Source organism: Ornithodoros turicata, chromosome 1, assembly GCF_037126465.1.
Source record: "Ornithodoros turicata isolate Travis chromosome 1, ASM3712646v1, whole genome shotgun sequence".
NCBI classification, from domain to species: Eukaryota; Metazoa; Arthropoda; class Arachnida; order Ixodida; family Argasidae; genus Ornithodoros; species Ornithodoros turicata.
Window position 1 is genome coordinate 201,804,218 of NC_088201.1, and position 20,257 is coordinate 201,824,474.

The 20,257-nt window shown below is 45.0% G+C and overlaps 2 protein-coding genes across 3 annotated transcripts in view; one reads left to right on the forward strand and one right to left on the reverse strand.

The window, feature by feature from the left end:
- The window catches only part of LOC135378947 (uncharacterized), a 342,028-nt gene that overhangs the window by 275,687 nt on the left and 46,084 nt on the right, over positions 1-20,257 (reverse strand). The window lies entirely within an intron of this gene.
- On the forward strand, positions 4,623-5,876 carry LOC135379165 (uncharacterized). The gene has a single exon (XM_064612410.1). It carries the CDS (start codon positions 4,674-4,676, stop codon positions 5,874-5,876), a length of 1,203 nt encoding a protein of 400 aa, XP_064468480.1. The 5' UTR covers positions 4,623-4,673.

Here is a 20,257-nt window from a genome sequence, read left to right on the forward strand (position 1 = left end):
GATAGTCAAGTGAGTCGTAGATATGCCTGAATTTCCCCGATCTTCATTCTTATTGTGCCAAATTACAATGAATATAGCCCAAATACACCTTACTGTGATAACAAAAACAGTTGAAATAAAATGGCAAAAATTACTGTGTTGCCATGTACCAAACGTGAAATAATATGCTTGTGCAATAAATTGGAGGCGGCAGCAGAACCCATCACACAGGAATGTCAATATAGGCACTAAGAACAGTTTCACCTGCTTTCAGAACTTTCACGAGAAGAGCTTGCTGGTACTGATCATTCAGCTCACGGCATTTCTGCAGTTCCTCTTTTGTGCGTTTCAGCTCATCGCAGACATTTTCATACAACTGGTGGGGCACCATCCGCTCAGATTCTTCCACGTCTGCAATCATAGCAATTTGCCTCTGGCGCTTGGCCTCCTGGAGGATAGCTTTCTCCCTTTTCTTCTAAAAAGACGGAAAAGAAGACACCTCTTCATTATAACAATTTCAGTTGCCATAAAGCAATTGGAAGGGACATAGGGTTTGTCTGCGCACAGAGTCATCTCAGAAAAAATCCAAAAGGAATATGCCACGAATGTAACAAAGTATGTTGCGTGAACGACCACAGATCATCGCGTCGGTGCTAACCGTGCATTATAGCACGCGGCGGCTTGCTCATCTTCATCGGTCCATTGTGCAACTACGGGAAAAGTGCGTTCAACACCGTGTCTTGCAAATTGGGACACCCCAGCAAGCAAAAATTACTGATCTTCCCTTCGCCAGTCTGCTGACAATTCCCAGATTTTTTCAGTCCTGTTAAAATTTCTTGTTTTCCACGTTAGTAGACACCCTGGATCACACATTTGCATTAAAGTCTGGGATGTTTTGCACGTTAGCATAGCTGCCGCATTTGCTTAATCTAATCTGCAGCTTGTTCTAGCATGGCAGAAAAACACAATAAAAATACTGTCAATTATTTTGTCCGCTTGTTTGCCTACCCGCTGTGTCTCGACAGTATTGGAATGGTACAGGCACTACTGAAGTTCTAAATAATTCATAAATACGTTAAAAAGCAACAAAGTGAATATGTCTTACCTTAGCCTTGCAATGACTTGAGGGATGGGTGGCAGTTTTGCTCCCAGTGGGCCTTTGCCGTTTGCTGCTGCTACCAGTGAGACCCTCTACAGTGGCTGGACAAACAAAGTATACTTAAGGATAAGTGAGAAAACTGCAAATAAGAATCCACATCTACTCTCTGATGAAATTAAGCAAACCTTTGGCCTGCTTGCAAACTTTGAGAACGTTCTCATTCTAAATACCTTTTGTAGAGTGTTTCGCACGTGCGACGAGTGTGCGCAATGCCTGGTCAAAGCTATTGGGCATAAGACCGTGCTCAAAGTTTCTTCTTTTTTTTTTGCAAACGGCCCACACAGTCGCGCAATGCAGCGTGCAAACCAGCAAGTAGCATTACCGCTCTCCGCAGTTTTTGTATGTTATTACTTTTCATATCAAAACTCACTACTTACCACTGAGCTTGATAATCTGAGCTTCATAAAAGCCACCTTCCGTGCTTTCGTCGCCGGTCCAAAACACATCATATGATATATCCGGGTTGAAGTCCTGGTCATCAATGGGCTCGAAGTTTTCTATGTGTGACGCAGGTACAACCGATTTCGTATTGTCTATGCGGTACTTAATGAGGGCGAACATCCTACGCGATCTAACATGCACCACAGGGAAGCGTGTCCAGGACGACTACACCGACTACACCAGTTCAGAAGCACTGTAACACACGCAAACACTCAATATGGTGCCCTGCAAACACGAGATTTCACTGTATGAGGATGCCACCCATGGTTGCCACGTTTGAAGCAAGAGATGCCACTAATGCACCCTTTATAACAGCGATGCGGCGTACTTGCAGGAAAGTACAATAAAAGAGCAAAGAAAAGCCATTGCGTGCATAAAAATATATAATCATCATATGATAACCGTAACTTTACGAATTATCGATGCCCATCACGTCACACTCTTTGCTGGAGCATAATTATTTTCATTTGGCAACGTTACACTTTATTTCAGTGTAATGAGTGCATCAGCGCATCTTGGTCATTCCAGTCATACTGAGGCGTCAAATACAAACAGCAGCTGCTACAAGAACAAGAACCAAAATTAGTCAAAATGTCGAGGGACAGTAGAGCAGACAGGACTACATTTCCTGGTCCTGCATCACCGATATCGACATCATTCTTGTTGTATTTTGTTTTGTTTGTTTGTTTGCTTTACGTGCAGTGGGTATCTTCCTTGATGCGATGATACAAAACGTTTTGTAACGTTTGTACCCTTTGTTTGTTGGCTATGTCATCGGAACACCGAAGAAGAAGAAAACGATACCTCGAACCAGGCGCAGAGTACAAAATCCCGAAGCAAACAATCTCGTGGCAGAAAAAAAATGCCAGGCGTAGCGCTGCAGCGGTCGGTGATCAACCTTTGGGCGAAAACAGCAACCACAGTAACCGTGAAAGTGGGAATGCTGCATCCATAGAAACTGTTGGTAACACGGATACTGACCGTCTACTGCTAAGCGATGAAGTCATCACTGGTGCCACCGAAACATTAACACAAACTGTTGGTGAGTCTACTAATGATCATTTACTGCTGAGCGACGAGGACATCACTGATGCCGACGAACCAGTAGAGATAACAGAAACCGTTGGTGACTCGGACAGCGACCGTTCACCGTTGAGCGACGAAGGCCTCACTGATGCGAGCGAAATATTGGGAGGATCGCCATCCGAAGACGTTGAAAGTCCGTATGCCTCGGATTGCCAGCAGCCAGACATTGGAGAAAGCTTTGATGATGACATGGCGCAACTTCAAGAGGATTACGGTACAAGCACTTTGCCGGGACAGCAGACAACACGGGCCCAAGCGCTTTTGCTGATCCTAGCCTACGTCGTCTCTGCCGGCCTTTCTTGGGAACAAGTGGACGGGCTTCTAAAGCTGATAAATACCCTGTTCGGTGACGTAGTTATGCCACCGTCAAAGTACTTGTTCCGAAAAATTTGGAAGCGTGCCCACCATGCTGCTGTTAAGTTCCACTTCTTTTGTCACAAGTGCCATGAAGTGCTTGGTGTGCACAAAATGCCGTACAAAGACACAGAAATGAAGTGTGAACGATGCAAGCTTACTTCAACAACAACAGCGCTGGCTTCAGAAGGATCATTTTTCATTGTTTTTAATTTGAAGCAACAACTGCAAGCTTTGGTAAACCACTTTCGTGAAACCCTGCAAAAGAACCTGGAAAAAATATCGGAAAGCTCGAACAACTACACACTCAATGACTTGTCAGATGACAGCCTTATTAGGGACACCCGCAGGAAGTTTTGCTGCAATCGCTATGATTTGACGGTCAGCTTCAGTACCGATGGGTCAACAGCTTTCAAGTCAACCACAAGATCCATGTGGCCCATTCACGTAATGTTGAACGAGCTCCCAGTAATCGCACGGTTTCAAAACCTTATGCTATGTGCACTATGGTTTGGACAACAAAAGCCTGACATGATGCTCTATTTGAACGCATTTGTGGATCAACTGTTCAACATCGGGTGCATTACATGGAAATGCTACAGGACAGGACAAGCTCTGTGCTCAAAGGTTTATGCAGTTTGCTGTGTAGCCGATGCACCTGCAAGAGCATCTGTACTTAACCGGAAGCAATTCAATGGGTATTACGGATGTCCTTGGTGCTACCAAAAGGGAACACTTGTGGATGGTACGTATAGCATTGCACTAATGGCCTTATTATAAGTGTACATTGGATGTTGAGGCACTGGAAAGGTAGTTTTAGGTGGCTACACTGGGCACGTAAAATACAGATTTAGGAACTAAAAGTCACATTTTAGGCTTAGTAAGATTCAGTGGACCTTCGGCTAAATGGCTGCAGGAAAGTTTGTGCTAATTGGTATTCCAGCATACGATTTGTCAACTGTGTTGAACATTATAAAACGACGATAAAACCTGAATCACGGAACAGAAAAAGACAACACGACACGTACTCACAATGTACCAGATCGCATGCACCCTTGCACTTCTACCATTGGTGTAATGATCATAATTGTACATAAGAGTACTTTATTTGCCCTAAAGTTTGTAAGACTGACTGGCTCGTGTGGGAAGTGTTGATAGAACAGCTAAACAAAAACAAAAAAAGGGAGGAACATAAGCAGGAATCATCAACCTACGCTGTGGTAATGTTCTTGTTATCATGCAACTTCCATGTTATCACATCTTCATGTCTCCCAATCTCCAAGTTGGCTAAATATGTTTTAGATGATTTTTGAATGCACTGAATCTTTAGCGTGATTTCTAGTTTTACAATTGTTGTAGCCTTGGCATTGGCTCTTCTCGGCTAGCATATCAGCATTCACATGACTTTGCTATTAATTTTGGATGTGAGCTATCCAACAACAAGCTGGACATAATTGCAAGTGGACATAATTTTCGGAGCTAGCAAAGCTGTATAATAACCCATGGTCTCCATAAGATGTTTATTGTATTTTTACTTCACATATTTCTGAGTTGTGCACATTTCTGATTTTTTGCAACACTCTTTTTAGGAGTACTGAAGTACCCCCACACACACACTGACCTAGAGAGGACTCATCGCGGTGTACTCCATGACATGAAGGCTGCAGTGAGAAGCGGACAGGCTGTTCGTGGAATCTTCGGAGCTACCCCAATAGCAAGGATCCCCTCCTTAGACCTTGTTTGGGGCACTGTACCAGAATACATGCATTGTGTCTTGGAAGGCGTGATAAAGCAACTTACTGAAGCCTGGATGACAAGCACTTACTCTGCGTACTACATTGGAACATCCCTGGCCTCCATTGATGACCGCCTAGTGCGCATAACCCCCCCCCCAATCATGTTTTCACGCAACCCACGAGGACTGAAAGAGAGGGCACTATGGAAGGCGAAAGAGTGGAGGTACTGGCTGCTGTATTACGCCCTGCCGTGCCTTGTGGGAATTCTACCCAGACAGTACTATGCCCACCTCTCACTGCTCTGTCAGGCTATTTTTCTCCTTTTGCAAAAGCGAGTTAGCCATAGCGACATTAGAGTAGCTGAGGATGTCTTGAAACGTTTCCTTTGTCAGGTCGCACCCCTTTATGGAGAAAGTGCTGAGACATCTAATATGCATTTGCTGATGCACTTGCCAAAATGTGTTACCCACCTTGGACCCCTGTGGGCCACGTCGATGTTTCCGTTTGAGAGTGCGAATGGAACAGTTCTCCATTTCATTACGGCGTACAAAGGGGCAGCTAAGCAAGTGGCTGAAAGGTGGATAATGCGTCAGAGCCTCTTGTTCTCAAGTACGAAAATCAGCCTTCCGCACCACCTAGACGTGATCTTTCGGATGTTCCTCAGAGGAACATCAAGTCGCACTAACGGCACATTAGGCAATGCTCAAGACGTCAGATTCACTGCTGCACAACAGAATGTACTATCCGCATATTTCTCACATGTACCTGCATTCCAGATGTATCATCGAGCACGCATTTTAGGTCTAGACGTACAGTGTGCTGCTTATCAGCGGTGCAAAAGAACCTGTACACGATTCATTAAAACGAAGGATGGTGCCTTCTGTGAAGTTCTGTACATCCTAAAGACTGTTGCCGATGGGAACATTTTTCTTCTGTCCAAGAAGCTTATCACAGATGGTTGCTTGGGTAGCACAACATATGTTCACAAGTGCATCATTCCCCCGCAAGATGAAAACTTGCGTGTCTTGCCTTCTTGTGACATGGAAAGTGTCTGTGTTTGTGTGAAAGTGACACGAGATGTATATTTGTGCGACATGCCAAATTTCTACGAGAAAGAGTAGAACTGCCACCAAGTGAAATTTTGACAATCCTCTGCCAATAAAATGTGCCTCCTTTGTTTTGAAGCGCATTTGTCGTGTACTGCTGGCATATGCTTTCTTCTGAAGTCTCTGACAGGTGCATTACATTACTTTTTTACTGTAGCAAAAACAGTACTCTATTACTACACATCATCTGGCGTACCAAACTTTCAGAGGTTTGCAAGATTTTGAAACTGAGCAGCAGGGGCTTATTGGGACACGAATTCTTACTGGGCAAAGACTGGACCAGCCCTCATTCAGATACCCGATGGGGTTGGGGTGAGAGTACATCTTAATGCACGAAACATTGTGGTAAGATATTGCTGTAGCAAAATTTTTAATGGCACAAACATGCAGCCACACAGCAATGAAAAGCTTCACTGTGCAGTGATAGCTTTCACAATAGTTATTTGTTGCAGAGCACCTCACAAAACCCGATAAAAAGAAAGCAGAGGCTGTATTTGTGGTACTTTGGTTACAAATAGGTGCTACATGAAAGATAGAACCTGTTTCGAAGCAAGGTGTAGCCTTGCACGAATGCAGCCTACAGTTACCTTTTATTGCTCACTTTGCGAAGTGCTGTGTACTCTGCACTGAAGAAACCAAATTAGTACATATGCTACTTGTGTATTTGTTGCTCAAACCATGGCAGTATTGTGCACTCGCTGATTAAATGGAACCAATCGGAACCGTTTCAAGATAAATGACAGTTAGGTGATGACCGACAGCTCACTATAGCAGCAAATTTTGCAGTAATGGCAGCAAAAGTATAATCGGAATAAACCGTGCAGAACGTACTTGTGACAGGGCAATAGTTATTTGCATCCAATCAGAATGTATGCTGATGCACGCTGTGCACTGCAGAATGCATGCTGACCGTGTCCGACCTCGCACCTATCGTGGTTTTTCATCATGCAGTTAAACCAACATGCTGTACATGTTCTTGCGTCCCAACAGAAATGGACAGGTCGTGCCCTAGGTTGCTGTCACAAGTTGATAACAATGCAGTCTCAATGCGCACTATGTTAGAGCACGTATTAAAAACTACTGTTTGAAGCAGGACTGGAGTCTACAATGGCGCTTGGGGGGAAAAGCGACAATACTTGCGCCCCCACCCATACAGCGTTCAAACGGATGGCAATTTCACGCCCCTGGCCAGTTCTGGGAGTGCAATTGCCTCCCAAAATTGCACCCCATTGTCACTCTAGCTGTGTTGAAGAATGACGACTCACATGTTCATCCTTCTTCAGTAGCTTGTGTCGGGTGTGTTTTGTTAGTGTATAGTGGCAACAGTGTCCAACTCGTACCGTCAACAGTTCCACATATTGCCAAAATTGTGGGACACTATCAGGTGACAACAATTACAAGAGCTATTATACACGATGTGACGTGCACATATCAAGCTGTGTTTGTTTTCACCTTTGAGAAATGCTGTTTTCAGTATTGTTCTTCTCATGTTCAGTTCATTTGCAAGTAAACACTATCGGGAAAGGTACATCAGACAGATTAACCGGTGGACAGTCATTATAAATAACAGGTGTTGTTTAGTTGACTAGATCTATATACTTCTCGGTTACATGCCAACACGGACAATCTCTGTTTGTAATCAATCGTTCCACCTGTGAGCAGCTCATGTCTTGCATTTTGTTGGTTTCAGAAACAAACAAAAGGCAGGGCATGAGCTTCCTTCTCTCAGAATCTCACTTCCTACCCGTCTGCCGCTCGCGTAGCCGCCACTAACGGCCAAGAAGAAGAATTACATCGCGCCCTGTGGGTCCCACTATTACTAGCAGATAATGCTTCTTGGTAATTTCGTTGTCACTTTTTGTTCAGAAAGGTTAAAATCTGCATGTAACTGCCAATTAAGGCAATGTAAATACACAAAGACGCTGCATGGGTTTGTTGGCTGGACGGGAAAAAATGTGATGCGAACACGCTGACATGTTTTTTCTCAGTTCTGCTAATATGGTCATTGTAATTTCCAGCCGTGTACACTCGAGAAAATGTCCTGTGTAGGGGGTTCCTTGGACGCGCGACGACTTATACCCTTGTCACACGGGCAGTCTTAACCGCGGTTATGGAAACCGCGGTTCGCGATTGTCACACGTCTGGCGTAACCGCCGTTAGCGCCCGAACTGCGGTCTGTGGTAACCGAGCTCGGCAACCTCGGTTGAGGGCAGCTAACCGAGAATGGCGGCACCCGTTCCCGTTGTGTCAAGTGTACTTTGTGAAGAAACGTCCTCTCAAAAGCGTATCATTTGGTCTGACGCAACAACGCAAGCCATGTTACGCATTTGGGAGGATAATCTGACAGCCTTGCGTTCGAATAGGCGCAACGTGCCCATTTGCGCCGCGATGGCAGATCAACTAAATGCAACATTACCGACCGGCGAAGGCCCATACACCGCAAAGCAGGTGGGGTTGAAGATTGGTAATCTAAACAAAAAGTATCAGTAACTACTGTTTTTATACTTCGACGATGAGCGGAGTTTACCATTGCTGAGTGGTGAAAAGCAAAAAGACCATGCGGAACCCGCTTCCTCGTCGTTTTCCTTTTCATTGGCGACCGGATCGTGAACTGCGCGTGTGGCAGCAGCGAACTGTCTTCGTTCCTATAGGAACGAAGGAAGGTTTTGGTTTGGAAGGTTGAAGGAAGGAAGGAATGGTTTTATGCCGTTCCTATAGGAACGAAGACAGAAGAACGAAGAACAGAATTAACCGCGGTTATAACCGCGGTTAATTCTCTAACCGCGGTTAGGCATAATCTCGGTTAAGGTTGCCCGTGTGACAAGGACCGCGCTGTACGCGCTGTCAGGCCTGAAAGACCATGCCATACCTGTCACGGCAGCCTAAGAGGTCACCTCAAACCTCTTATGGGACCTTGAAGGGTTCTCTCAGACCTCTCACGACAGCCTAAGAGGCGACTTTGGACCTCTCACAGAGTCCTGAAGGGTCTTCTAGAGACCTCTCACGGAAGGTTGAAAGGCCTCTCAGACCTCTTACAGCGGCGTAAGAGGTCCCCTCAGACCTCTCACGGAAACCTGAAAGGTCCGTCAGGCCTCTCAGAAAATCCTGAAAGGCCTTTCAGACAGATTTTTACTAGGGACTACTAACAGCATCTGGCTAGTTATGTCACCGCTAAATACGGGCTGGTCCCAGCGTCTAGTGCTCCCAGTGTAGAGCAACGTCAGGAGAGCATTGACAGCTCACACTGATCCCAGCGTCCTGCTATCAGCGTCTGGCTTGGTATGTCATTGCTAACTACGTACTGCTCCCAGTGTGTAGTGCTCCCAGTGTAGAGCAACATGTAGCTAGAGTTACGTGATTGCTCCCACTGTACACGAATGACACTACTGACGTGGATTTCTCCAGCAATGCTTCACACTCTCCTGGTTCAACAGATATTTCCTCAGATCGCCCCTTTCAGTACCCGACGTTTCGTCTGACCGTCAGTCCGGCACCATGCAGTTGCGCCCTCGCGAACAGTTAAAACCGCCTCAACGATATGAGGCAGATTCCTGTGTGAAAACCCTTTCGCGGGACGCTGTAGCGTGCCCAAGTTGCGGAACAGGCGTTATACCATCGCGAGGAGCGTGAGACATATGTTCCGCGGCTCATCGCTCGCGGTAGCTTCCAAATAGGGTGGGTTGGACATCTTGTTTTAACGTCGAATAAGCGTTAAATGACGAATAAACGACGAACAAGTCGTACGTTTTTGGGCCTGCTGCAGGAACATGGAAGGCAATTGGAACACAGTTTTTACAGCGTGATATAGGCATACAAGTTTCAGGAACAGTAAGACAAACTGTTTCCTTTGGGAAATGGGAATTTTCTGAGAAAATTGGTTTAAAAGAATGCGCGCAGCAGTGGTGATCTCGCCCCAAGGTGCACTCCTGGCGTATGGTGAGATCCAGTTGGTCCAAAAATCTGTAGTAGCTGGCGAGAACCGTCTGCTACAACTAGAAGTGCTACAACTAGAAGTGATAGCTAGTCAGAATTTGGGAGGGGCGGCGCGAAATGAAACCGCGAAAAGAAGGGAAGAAAAAGAAGGCGCGCTCATCGCTATTGGGTGACTGAGATGACGTCACAGACTGGCAGCCGGGGGCTTCCCGAACCGCAAGATTTGAAACTCTTTTGCCCATCAGGATTGCGCGCACTTGCCATGGTTTTTCTGCGAAAATACAGGGTTTGTCACGGTAGACTGATCAGATTTCCCTAAATTCGTTATTCGTTTTTTTTTTCGAAAAATCGTTGAGTATATCTATTCCCAGTACGCAAAGGTGGTATTCCATAACCCACAGAACCAGTAACCGCCCCTGGACAGCCGACAAGGGTCCGAGCATCCGCAGCCTAAATTTAACATCCATTGAACGCCTCCTGGACGCGTTCGTTGGGATGCTCCAATGAGTATACATCAGCGGACGTCCCACATGTATCACCCTGTGGACACCGTGCGCACCCCATCCGCACTGTGTCCACAAAGAGCCGTTTGAGCACTCCTTTCCGCTCTTGACCCTCCGCTTCCTTCTTCTCTCCCGCTCTGTCGTCTGACTGCGTCGCCTCGAAAGGAGAAATCTGCGCAGAAGGCTTGTTTTTTCGCAACGCGCAGAAGAGAGAATCGCGTGATGCCATAGCCATAGCCCGTTGTGCGGGTGATTTCAAACGCCGCTGGAGAGGCTGGAGAAACATGGCGGTGTCTGCAATGACTCTGGAGTAATACTGTAATTTCCAACTCGAACAGCACCAGTGCAGCTTGAATTTTGTGAAGAGTTAGGTGCATATGCCTTGTAGGCAACGGATTCTCCATCGAGGGCCACTACCTATTGACGAAATACAGGTAAACGGCCGTGGTGCCTTTGTTTGTTAGCGCTCGCGTTTTAGACTCCTTTGTTCTTCAAGTCGCTGTAGCCCACTGGCTAGTGAAAAAAAATGCAATTGATCATGGCTGAGCTTGCAATATAGGCATATTAGCACGTGTGTGCTACGTTTACTTTGTGGTCCACTCACTGTGTTCTTGATGTTCTTTCAGGCATAAACGGCTATACCGCTCAGCATCGGCCATGCATTCATTGCTGTGTGCGTTTCAGCATCTCCGAGAGAGTGTGGGATGTTTCTCTATGAGCAGTCTTGGAATTACTTACTGTCTTATGCGTTTCAGGTAAGAAAGCTAGATAAACGGGAAGTATGGCCAAACGCTGGTATGCGTATGTGCCATAGGCAGAGACCGATGATCCCTGTATTATGTCTGTCGTTTTTATCAGTGTGCCTCAGTGGCAGGACTTGCCCAGTGAATTTCAGAGGCGGAAAGACACAGAAAGGAACAATATAAAGAGACTGGTAGCCATTCATAAGGAGTGAAGGAGCGTGAGGATACAGTTGCGTAGATTCCATACAAGATTCCAACTAATTATACGGCAAGTAACATGTTGGATGGATTTTTTTTCTTGTTTACATAACTTGGCGATATTGTGATCACTATCTGTATGAATGGGAATGATCTGGATATAGCACCTTGTCACGTTTTTCATTATTTGTACTGCTCATGTGCCAGCAGGCATGTACAAATGCACATGTAAATAAAGTCAACATAGAAATAAAGTATTTTGGGTACACACTTGCGTCGTTGTGCTTATCTCATGATTAAATTTATGATGTTTTCATATGTGCGCGGTACCTATGGGGCTGGAATAGAGATCCTCTACAGGACCCTCGAAGATCCGCACCGGCGGTCCTACGACGTCCATTTCGCATAATTTTCTCTTGATTAGCACGGTAGTACGGGCGTAGTTAAAACGTAGCCGGGAGCAAATGTGTACGTTCGTGAGACGTACTCAGCATCCCCAACCCGACGTACGCTAGATGTTGATGGGCGGTTAATGGTTCTGTGGGAAGTAATTAGTTCAGTCATTAATTAACTTTCCTAACTAGCTTTTATAACTAATGAATATAGTATGATGGTTTAAATTGCAAATTGTAGAGCACAAGCATGAGGCGTGTAGTCCCCAGGAATCGAAGCCACTGTGCCTTTCTGTGTGTTAGTAAAAATGATGTGAAAACACACACATTTTTCTCGCGTTCCGTTCTGTAGAGCGTTCCAGCGGCTTTTTCTTTCCCCACATTTTTGTTAACTGACACCGGTGTGTTCCTCAGCGCATGGGGCACCCAATCCTTCCTAATGTCTCAGTCAGGTTGCGGAATGGGATCACCCATTCCATTACAATTTCATTTCAAGGAATGAAGATTTGTGATAATTCCTTTCAATTCCTCCGAATAAGAAGGTATGGTCAATTTCCAATCCTGGAATGGCTTGGCAACCCCATTCCATTCCTTTAATTCCACCGATAAGAGAATTAGGACCGGTAACCGTACTAGCTAGCCCAGCAGTGCTATAGAGGAGATTGACATTACCCACCCTATCGAAAATGTGTCCACTCAAAATTTCCTGAGAGGTCTGAGAGGACCTTTCAGAATTTCTTGAAAGGGACCCTTTAGCACTTCTGAAGGGTCTGAGAGGGCCTTCAGAGAAAATCTGAAAGGTGTTTAGGACCTTTCAGGCTGATTCAGGCAGGTTCCTCCTTGAAGCTATTGTTCTTGCAATCCGTGCATTATTGCACTGCACTTAAGTGGAAGCGTTTCGGCCAGTCGCTAGCGGTTGAATCAGTCTGTTTTGAAACGTTGAAGTGTGAGGACGTCGGCCGTGGATCTCAAGTAATTTGCGTTTCGTCTTCGGGATCTTGGGATTCGTTTTTGAGGTATGTACACGATTTGTCAAATATGCTTGTGTGAGTGACAGGCATTCCTGTTCACTTTACGCTTTCACCACTGTTCGCAGACACGCATTATGAGCGCCGATAGGAAGATTACCAACCACGTTAGGTTACCAACGGTGCTTTGTGCCAAACGGTATGTTATATATTTCGATGCCTACACACTGACTCACATTGACATTTTTAAATTGTATTTCTTACAGATGAATCTCGTACAAAGCGACAGGTGGTGAGAACCCAATCTCGCCAGTTAGTTGGCGTCTTACGCAAACAAGGGAAACTAAATGGTGCATCGCGAGTCCCCAAGTATACGTAAAACAGACGAACTTGATCACCGAGAAGCAGAGCTCCTCAATAATATTTTTCATCGTCGCTGTACGGACATTGCGAATATGTGTCCCATGAGTTCACGCTTTGTGGAATACGACAGTATGTGTTGATGATGACTGTATGCTTTCGTAGACATGTAAGTGCTAAATCTAGTTTCTGTTGCTGCTATTTACTGTTTGGTGTAGTTTCTTGCGAGCGCTCCTTCAACAAGTATTAGATATTCACAATTCTGCAAGACATTTGAAATAACTGTTATTTAATCTGATAGCAGTGTGCATGCCTTGAGTGTATCTGTACAATCGAAGGAACTCAATACATGTGAAGTTTTGTGACATGTACTTGTCTGTATCTATCTCTGGTGTACCATAGCACTGTATGATTGTACCGCCCCGACGACAGGTCAGCGTCGACGGCGAAATTGAACATTGATGTTCCGATGTCAAATGTGGGCGTTAGCTTCTGAGAGGTCCTGAGAGGTACTGTCAATCTGAGGGGTCCCCTCAGCCTGAGAGGTCAACCTGAGGGGCCCTCTCGGCCTGAGAGGACCTCTCAGTCCCATAACACAATAGACCTGAGGGGTCGTTTCACTTGGGCAGCACGGAAAAAGCACAAAGACAGGGTTATTTCGCCCTCCTTCACTCCTCCACGTCCTCGTCGTCCTCCACTTCATTGGCATCATCATTACAGGAGTTTTCCACTAAGGTAAATGGTGCAAGTGATGTGGGGTTGCGGGCCACACACTAGTGAAGCCAAAATCTCCATTTTATTTTTTCTTAACACCAAACCAAACCATCGCCCTTGACTGTGTGGCACCTAGACGATTACATTCGAATTCTATTCCGCCTGCAAAATAATGCCCAATTCTATTCCCATTCCATTCCCAGGACAGTTTCCGCCATCCATTCCAATTCCATTCCATGCTCAGATAAATCTGGAATGATTCCGGAAGCATTCCAACCCCGGAGCGCCAACTCCGAAACCCTGGTCGATACCGTTATCTTTTGTTTTGCTAAAACCTGGAAGAGCGTATCAGACTGATGGAGTAGCGGAATCAATGTTTTATTTTTGCTATCTGCATGGCATTTCGAAGTTATGAATTTGAAGCTTTATTGCTTGACATTTATCAGATGATATTGAGAACTGTGTTTTGGAATGTGAGTAGTAGAGAGCCACCGCAGACAACGACGTTCTTTTTCTAGTCTAATTTCAGCCAGCTCTAATCCAAAGTGAGCCAATTCTAATCCGACATAAACCAGTTATATGTCTTCTGATTGGTCAAGTACAGAGCCGCGCTGACTGGTCCACCTGACGCCGACTTCACGCTAACTGGTCCATCCTTGCTTGATTGGCTCCAATCCCACACACTGATTGGTTTATACCACTCCCAGCTCTGCACTCTTCACGCCGACTAGTCCCAGCCGGTCGCGATGGGCGGATAGAGATACTCTGGCATGTTGTGAACGCTGTAAACCTTGCCGCCCACTAGTGATAGCAGACACATCGAGTAAACGCAAAACATGGTTAAGTCAGTGTCGGGTACCCAAGCAGCACAGCTGACCGGGCTGAGCTTGGAATTGCGTGGAGCTCAGAACTGGCAGATATTGCCAACATTTTCTAGACTGCATACCGACGGCTGAGAAAGGCGAAACAAGAACGTGAGTTGAAATAGGATTCCTCCTGATCTATTCCCGTCCGCTAACCAATTATCTCAAATGCATAACCGAAGATGGTTCTGTGCCGTTCTGCTCTCAGTTACTTGGCGATTTGCCATTACGTGGCTGTTCTGAGTACAGCTATAAAATCCAGGCACAGGAAGGGTGACCCCGTGCCACCGAAGGGATGCAACCACATAAGTTCAACTCGCGCAGTCGCAGTTGGGTGCGACCGTGAAAGGGAGCGCCGGCGTTGGGCGCCATTGTCTATTCTTGCGTTGTCAGTGGGAGTCAGGAAAGGCTAACTTTTTCTGTGACTCCCATCTTTCATTGAGCTTTCTGTTCTGAGCATGACTGTTTTCCCAGCTGCATGGAAGCAGAACCACAGAAACTCCATGCTGAATGACAGCGAGAATTCAGAGACATTGGATTTGCATCTCAAACGTTAGTTTGTATTGTCATCCTGTCCTGGTGCCTTAGCCCTTACCCTTGCACACCATTGTTTTGAGGGGAGAACAGTGTTCACATTCTCCTACATTCCCTTATGTTGCACCAACAGCTGTGTTGCAGCACCTGAGCAGCGCGCTGAACATCGTAAGTACTATTTCTTTTTATGTGATGTGAGGTTCATATATATTATATTTAGGTCCTTAATGTTATGCAACCTTTCTCTTGCAGACCTGACTGTTCACCTGAAACTCGATAGAATACAGGTTCAGTGTTTTGAACAAGTGCATTCACGTATGTTTGCGATCACTGCCAGTGTTTATCAGGGCCTGACGCTCCTTCCAAAACATCCTTTGCGCGCGACGGTGACATTTTAGTGGAAAGTGCTCAGAGTAAGTAGCCCATTACACATTCGTCCAGCTGCATTTTTTCACATGTGTTATATTGTAGAATTACTGATTTTGAGCAAGGCATGTTAGCGCTCCTTGTTCACATGAAAAATTCTATGAAAGCTCTTGGAATCCGCGTTCAGGACATCAGACTAAAGTACACAATAGAATCACGACCAGTTCAGAACTCCTCAAAAGTTTCCCTGTGCACTGATGAAGTAAATACGCAGTTTTATAGCTAGTTTGTTGAACCATGAACTGTAGCACAATCAGGATAGTGTTCATGCTTATGCAAGTGTGCCTTCTGCAGCACATGGGGGTTCATTGGATCTAACGAATCTAGATCCGATTGACAACATATTTGACGAGGTGTGTAGAGTCGGCCGTTTCTCTGCACATAGTGGTCATTCTTAAACATAATTTTTAGTTCCTAGTGTGATAGCATATTGCCCCATGCAGTTATGGTACTTTTTCAGCAGTCAGTTGTCTTCTTGTGATATCGTTGCTCTTTAGGCTTCCTGCCCTTCCCCCTCTTCTGATGCTTAACAGTTTGCATCTCTATAGTCCACTTGTGATATCTTTCTCAAATGTCCTGATCCAGCTGTGCAAGTATAATATGTATATAGAGCATCATGTTTTAATAGAACGCAATTTGGATTAATCAAATTGGATCAATAAATTCAATAATGTACGGCGTAATGCGTGGAGGGCAGGAAGGGTAACGGACGTATTCTCGTTGGTGTTTCCATTCTAGTCACTGCTATATCTTCGTTTCCGTTATCAGTTTCTAATACCAGCCTTTCAATTTCGTTTCCGTCACGTTTCCATTACTGTTTCTGGCAATGAAACGGCAGTTACAGAGCTGCGTTAGGACAACCAGTCCAGCTCTGTCAGCACCCTGTTTGCCCAACGGCTGCTTCGTACATACTACACAAGTAATTTTACGTCATCGGGATGCACACATCTTGCAAGATTTTTTTAAATGTAGGAACATGTTTTCAGCATTCACTTACTCTGAGTTGTGAAAAGCGATCTATTACATATATTATGAGAGTTTGACTCATGAATTGGAACCACAAGTAAATGATTTCGTTTACAGGTCCAGTCGATCAGTTTCACTGAATCCAGTGCAAGTGGTACGTACAGTAGAAAGCTCTTATAGGAGATTGCTGCACTCATGCTCCCGTCTACCTGTTCCAGTTTAAGATGTTGTTGTCGTAGTTGTTCTGTCCCTGGCTGTTACAGTGATAGGTGTGATATCGTGTTTGCATTGTAGATGTGGAAATGATGGAATCAGTAAGCGATGGTGGTGAATATTTCATGCAACAAAAATCCATGTCATCAGTTGGTCCGGAAAATGGTGTGCACCCCAAGTCATTTATAATAGCTCTTGATGAAATCCATGTGGTTAAAATGAATGCATGGGCAATTACTCTCGAGATACATAGCTTCTCCTTGTAAACACAGGAGAGCAGTAATCACCTTATATCACATATTGTTTTTTCATGGCTGTATTGCATAATTATCTTGCTGCATTTATTGTATGTGTCATGTTTGTATTGCTCTATTTCTTCAGTGCTAGTGCTGGATGGACTGCCTCTTGAACCATTTGTGCTCTACCAGATAGTCAACCAATATGGCTTCTGTTAGAAATTAGTACCACACAAGCCAGAATCCGTAGCCCAAAGGGTTCAGGACAAGCAAACACAAACAGCCATTCTGACATCCACGCTTGGTAATATTGTAGTATCATTTACAGGAAACAGGCTTTTTACACACGTAGCCTACTACCAATTTAGTTTACAGGCACTCAAACTGGGTTCCACATGCAAAGTATGGAAAGCCAGACAGGCATGAGCCTTCCAGCTTCCAGCTCACTTCTGCTAACAACATCCGAACTAGCAACGTGGTGTCCAGAAGACACCAACATTGAAAGTGTAGAGGTCTCTGTAGGGCAGATTTCCCCGCAGCATATTGGTGCACCAGCATTTGAGGAACTGATGCCAACAGATATGCTTTACATGCCTCTTTCGCCCGTCCACAGCTCCACCTCAGCTAGAGAAGAACTTTATACCACACTGGGATCTACATGGTATGCCGTAGTACAAGAGTATTTTATTTACACAAAATTGTTAATAGCTCTCGTGATCTAGTGATTACAAAAAGAAAAAGCTATGACGTGCATTTAAGTTAATATGAATTACATTTGGGCTATGTGAGCCAAGTGTGAAATAGTTACAGTATATTTGTCAACCCACAGATTAATATTGCCTCTTGTTGTGTTTAACAACGATGTGGCTAACCTATGTGAACCTAAACGGCTTGTACCCTATCACAAAGTTGCTACTATCTGTGATCAGGTCTGAACCCATGATAATTCGGTCAGTAGGTCGACATGCTACCAATCAATCAATAGGAGCCACCTTGAGATGAATACCACAGATGCTAACAGCATATGTTACAACAGCAGGCTAGGTGGTGGATAAAGCTTGAAGATAGCTTGAGGAGGGACTATCAAGCACTAGGAAGAACAACAGCGATACACATGGATAGCTCACAGCAGCAATGCAACACAGACATGACAGAAGGTATAACAACAAAATGCATGAGAACAGAAGGGACCGTGGCAACAAACTAAGCCACTATGACCACGCTGAGGAACAGGTCATTTTAATCCTGGTGAAACGCACCTACACGGAAGGATGGGCAGGCATTTTATGAAAAAAAAATATTCCTGAAAACACCACCGCAAAGTGTGCTGCCATGATGACTGTTTAATAGGCCGTGCATTCCAAAACATAGAAGCATTCCTAATGCAGTTGATAGAAGACTGAATAACGAAGGCATTGTACTTCTTTTCTGTCTCGATTGTACCTAGCGTGATCCGAAGGACATGACGGTCCACTCATCCAAATTAATAGAGGAGACTGAAGAGGAATCGATGGGAATTCTTACACTGGGACATTTTTTTCCTAGTGACAAATATGAGAAGAAACATATCATTCTAAATATTATGTGCATCGAATGTAAGTACAGCACGCTCGAGTATGCTGCTTCAGATATAGAATTGCTTTTCTTTGTTGCTTTATAGTGATTGCTATTCTGGTTACATCCGGAGGGACGTCTCTTTCCGGTGGCTGAGTCAAGCCTGCGAGAGCTCCTGTCACAGTGCCCGTGTGGTAGCAGCGTTGCTGAAACAGACATCACAACAAGGAGCACATGGCTGAGAGTAGCAACAGCTTGCAGCTGTGGGAAACTACGTACATAGTCCAGCCAGCCTTGGGTGCAAGACAGGCCACTCGGAAACATTCTGCTCTGTATTGCGATTCTGTTTTGTGGCGTGAACATAAGCAATGCATTTCATATGTTCGCCATGATGAAGGTACACATACTGGCATTTTTCTAGTATGAATGTAACCAAGGCATTTTGTACATGCTCCATACCATGCAGGTGCCAACATTGACTTTCTCACAGTACTTCAGAACACAGAAACAGCACCTATTTTTTGCTGTGAATGATGTGGGCACAATAATAAAGTATCTGCCTATTATCATTCAAGAAAACAAGTAACATCTCCTTGTGGTAGCTCAAAAGTCACAGAATGTGTTCACTCAATGTTCATTTTAGTGTGTGATCTTCACTTACCTACAACTATTGTAGGTCTTCCTCAGCAGACAAGCTGAGCTACTACACCGACTCCACTCACTGCCCCTGACCCTTGCCGCATATGGCAGATGCGATTCGCCAGACCACGCAGCCCTCTATGGTACCTACACACTGCTTGAGACAGTTGCTAATCAGATCATGCACTTTGAATTGGTCAAGCTATCTCATACCAAATCTTTCTGTAACAGTATTGTAAACACTTCATCATGCAATTCGTACTTTTTCAGGTAATACCTGATTATACCCAATATTTACCCCCAAGCTTCTCCCAGTTTCTCCACGAAAAAATTGTTATAAGCAAGTGCTTGTGTCATTGTGGAACTGGCAGAGCATACTCACAATGTCGTACTAAAATCCTTAAAACTACGAGCTGAGAACTAATTGCTGCTATTCAGAAAGTAGAATAAGGATTGACGCTATACAAGCCTAAACAAGTAACACAGCCTAATCGAGCATGTCAAAACATAGTCATCACCATTGTTTTCTGTTGTCAAATGACTATACCCTCCTTAGACAGGTGTAACATATCTAATACGTGGATCTTGGATTGTTATACTTTTAATTTGAAAACGGCTGACGCGACTGCCACCCTTCGTCACTTCAGCGCTGTTGCCTACTGGAACTCAGCAGCGACTGCAGAGGGCAATGCGGTACCGCGAGTCGCTACTGGAACGGTTTTGGCGAAGGTGGCAGAGTGACTACTTACAGGAACTACGGACTGCTTATTGGCAACGCGGTTCAGGCTCAACTGGCTTACAGACCGACACGTTGGTTCTCCTGAAGGAAGATAGGGTCCCTCGCGGCCTATGGAAGATGTGTCGAATCGTAAAGACGTTTCCAGGTAGAGACCGACGTGTCCGTTCATGTGTCGTGCAACTTCCGACCGGTGGAACCGGTGGAAGGCTGGAAACTTTAATTTTGAAATGCTCTAATATCCGTCGTCCGCTCTTGCCCACGCTTTACCAAAAACTGCACAAAGAATGCCACAAATTCGCGTATCCTGTTAGACGTGATTGTCAGTCAGCAATGTACCAAAAATGTTGCTGCAGTATCAGAATCAATTAGGACGGATGCGGCACCCCTTTTAAGCAGTACCTATTGTTCGAAAAGC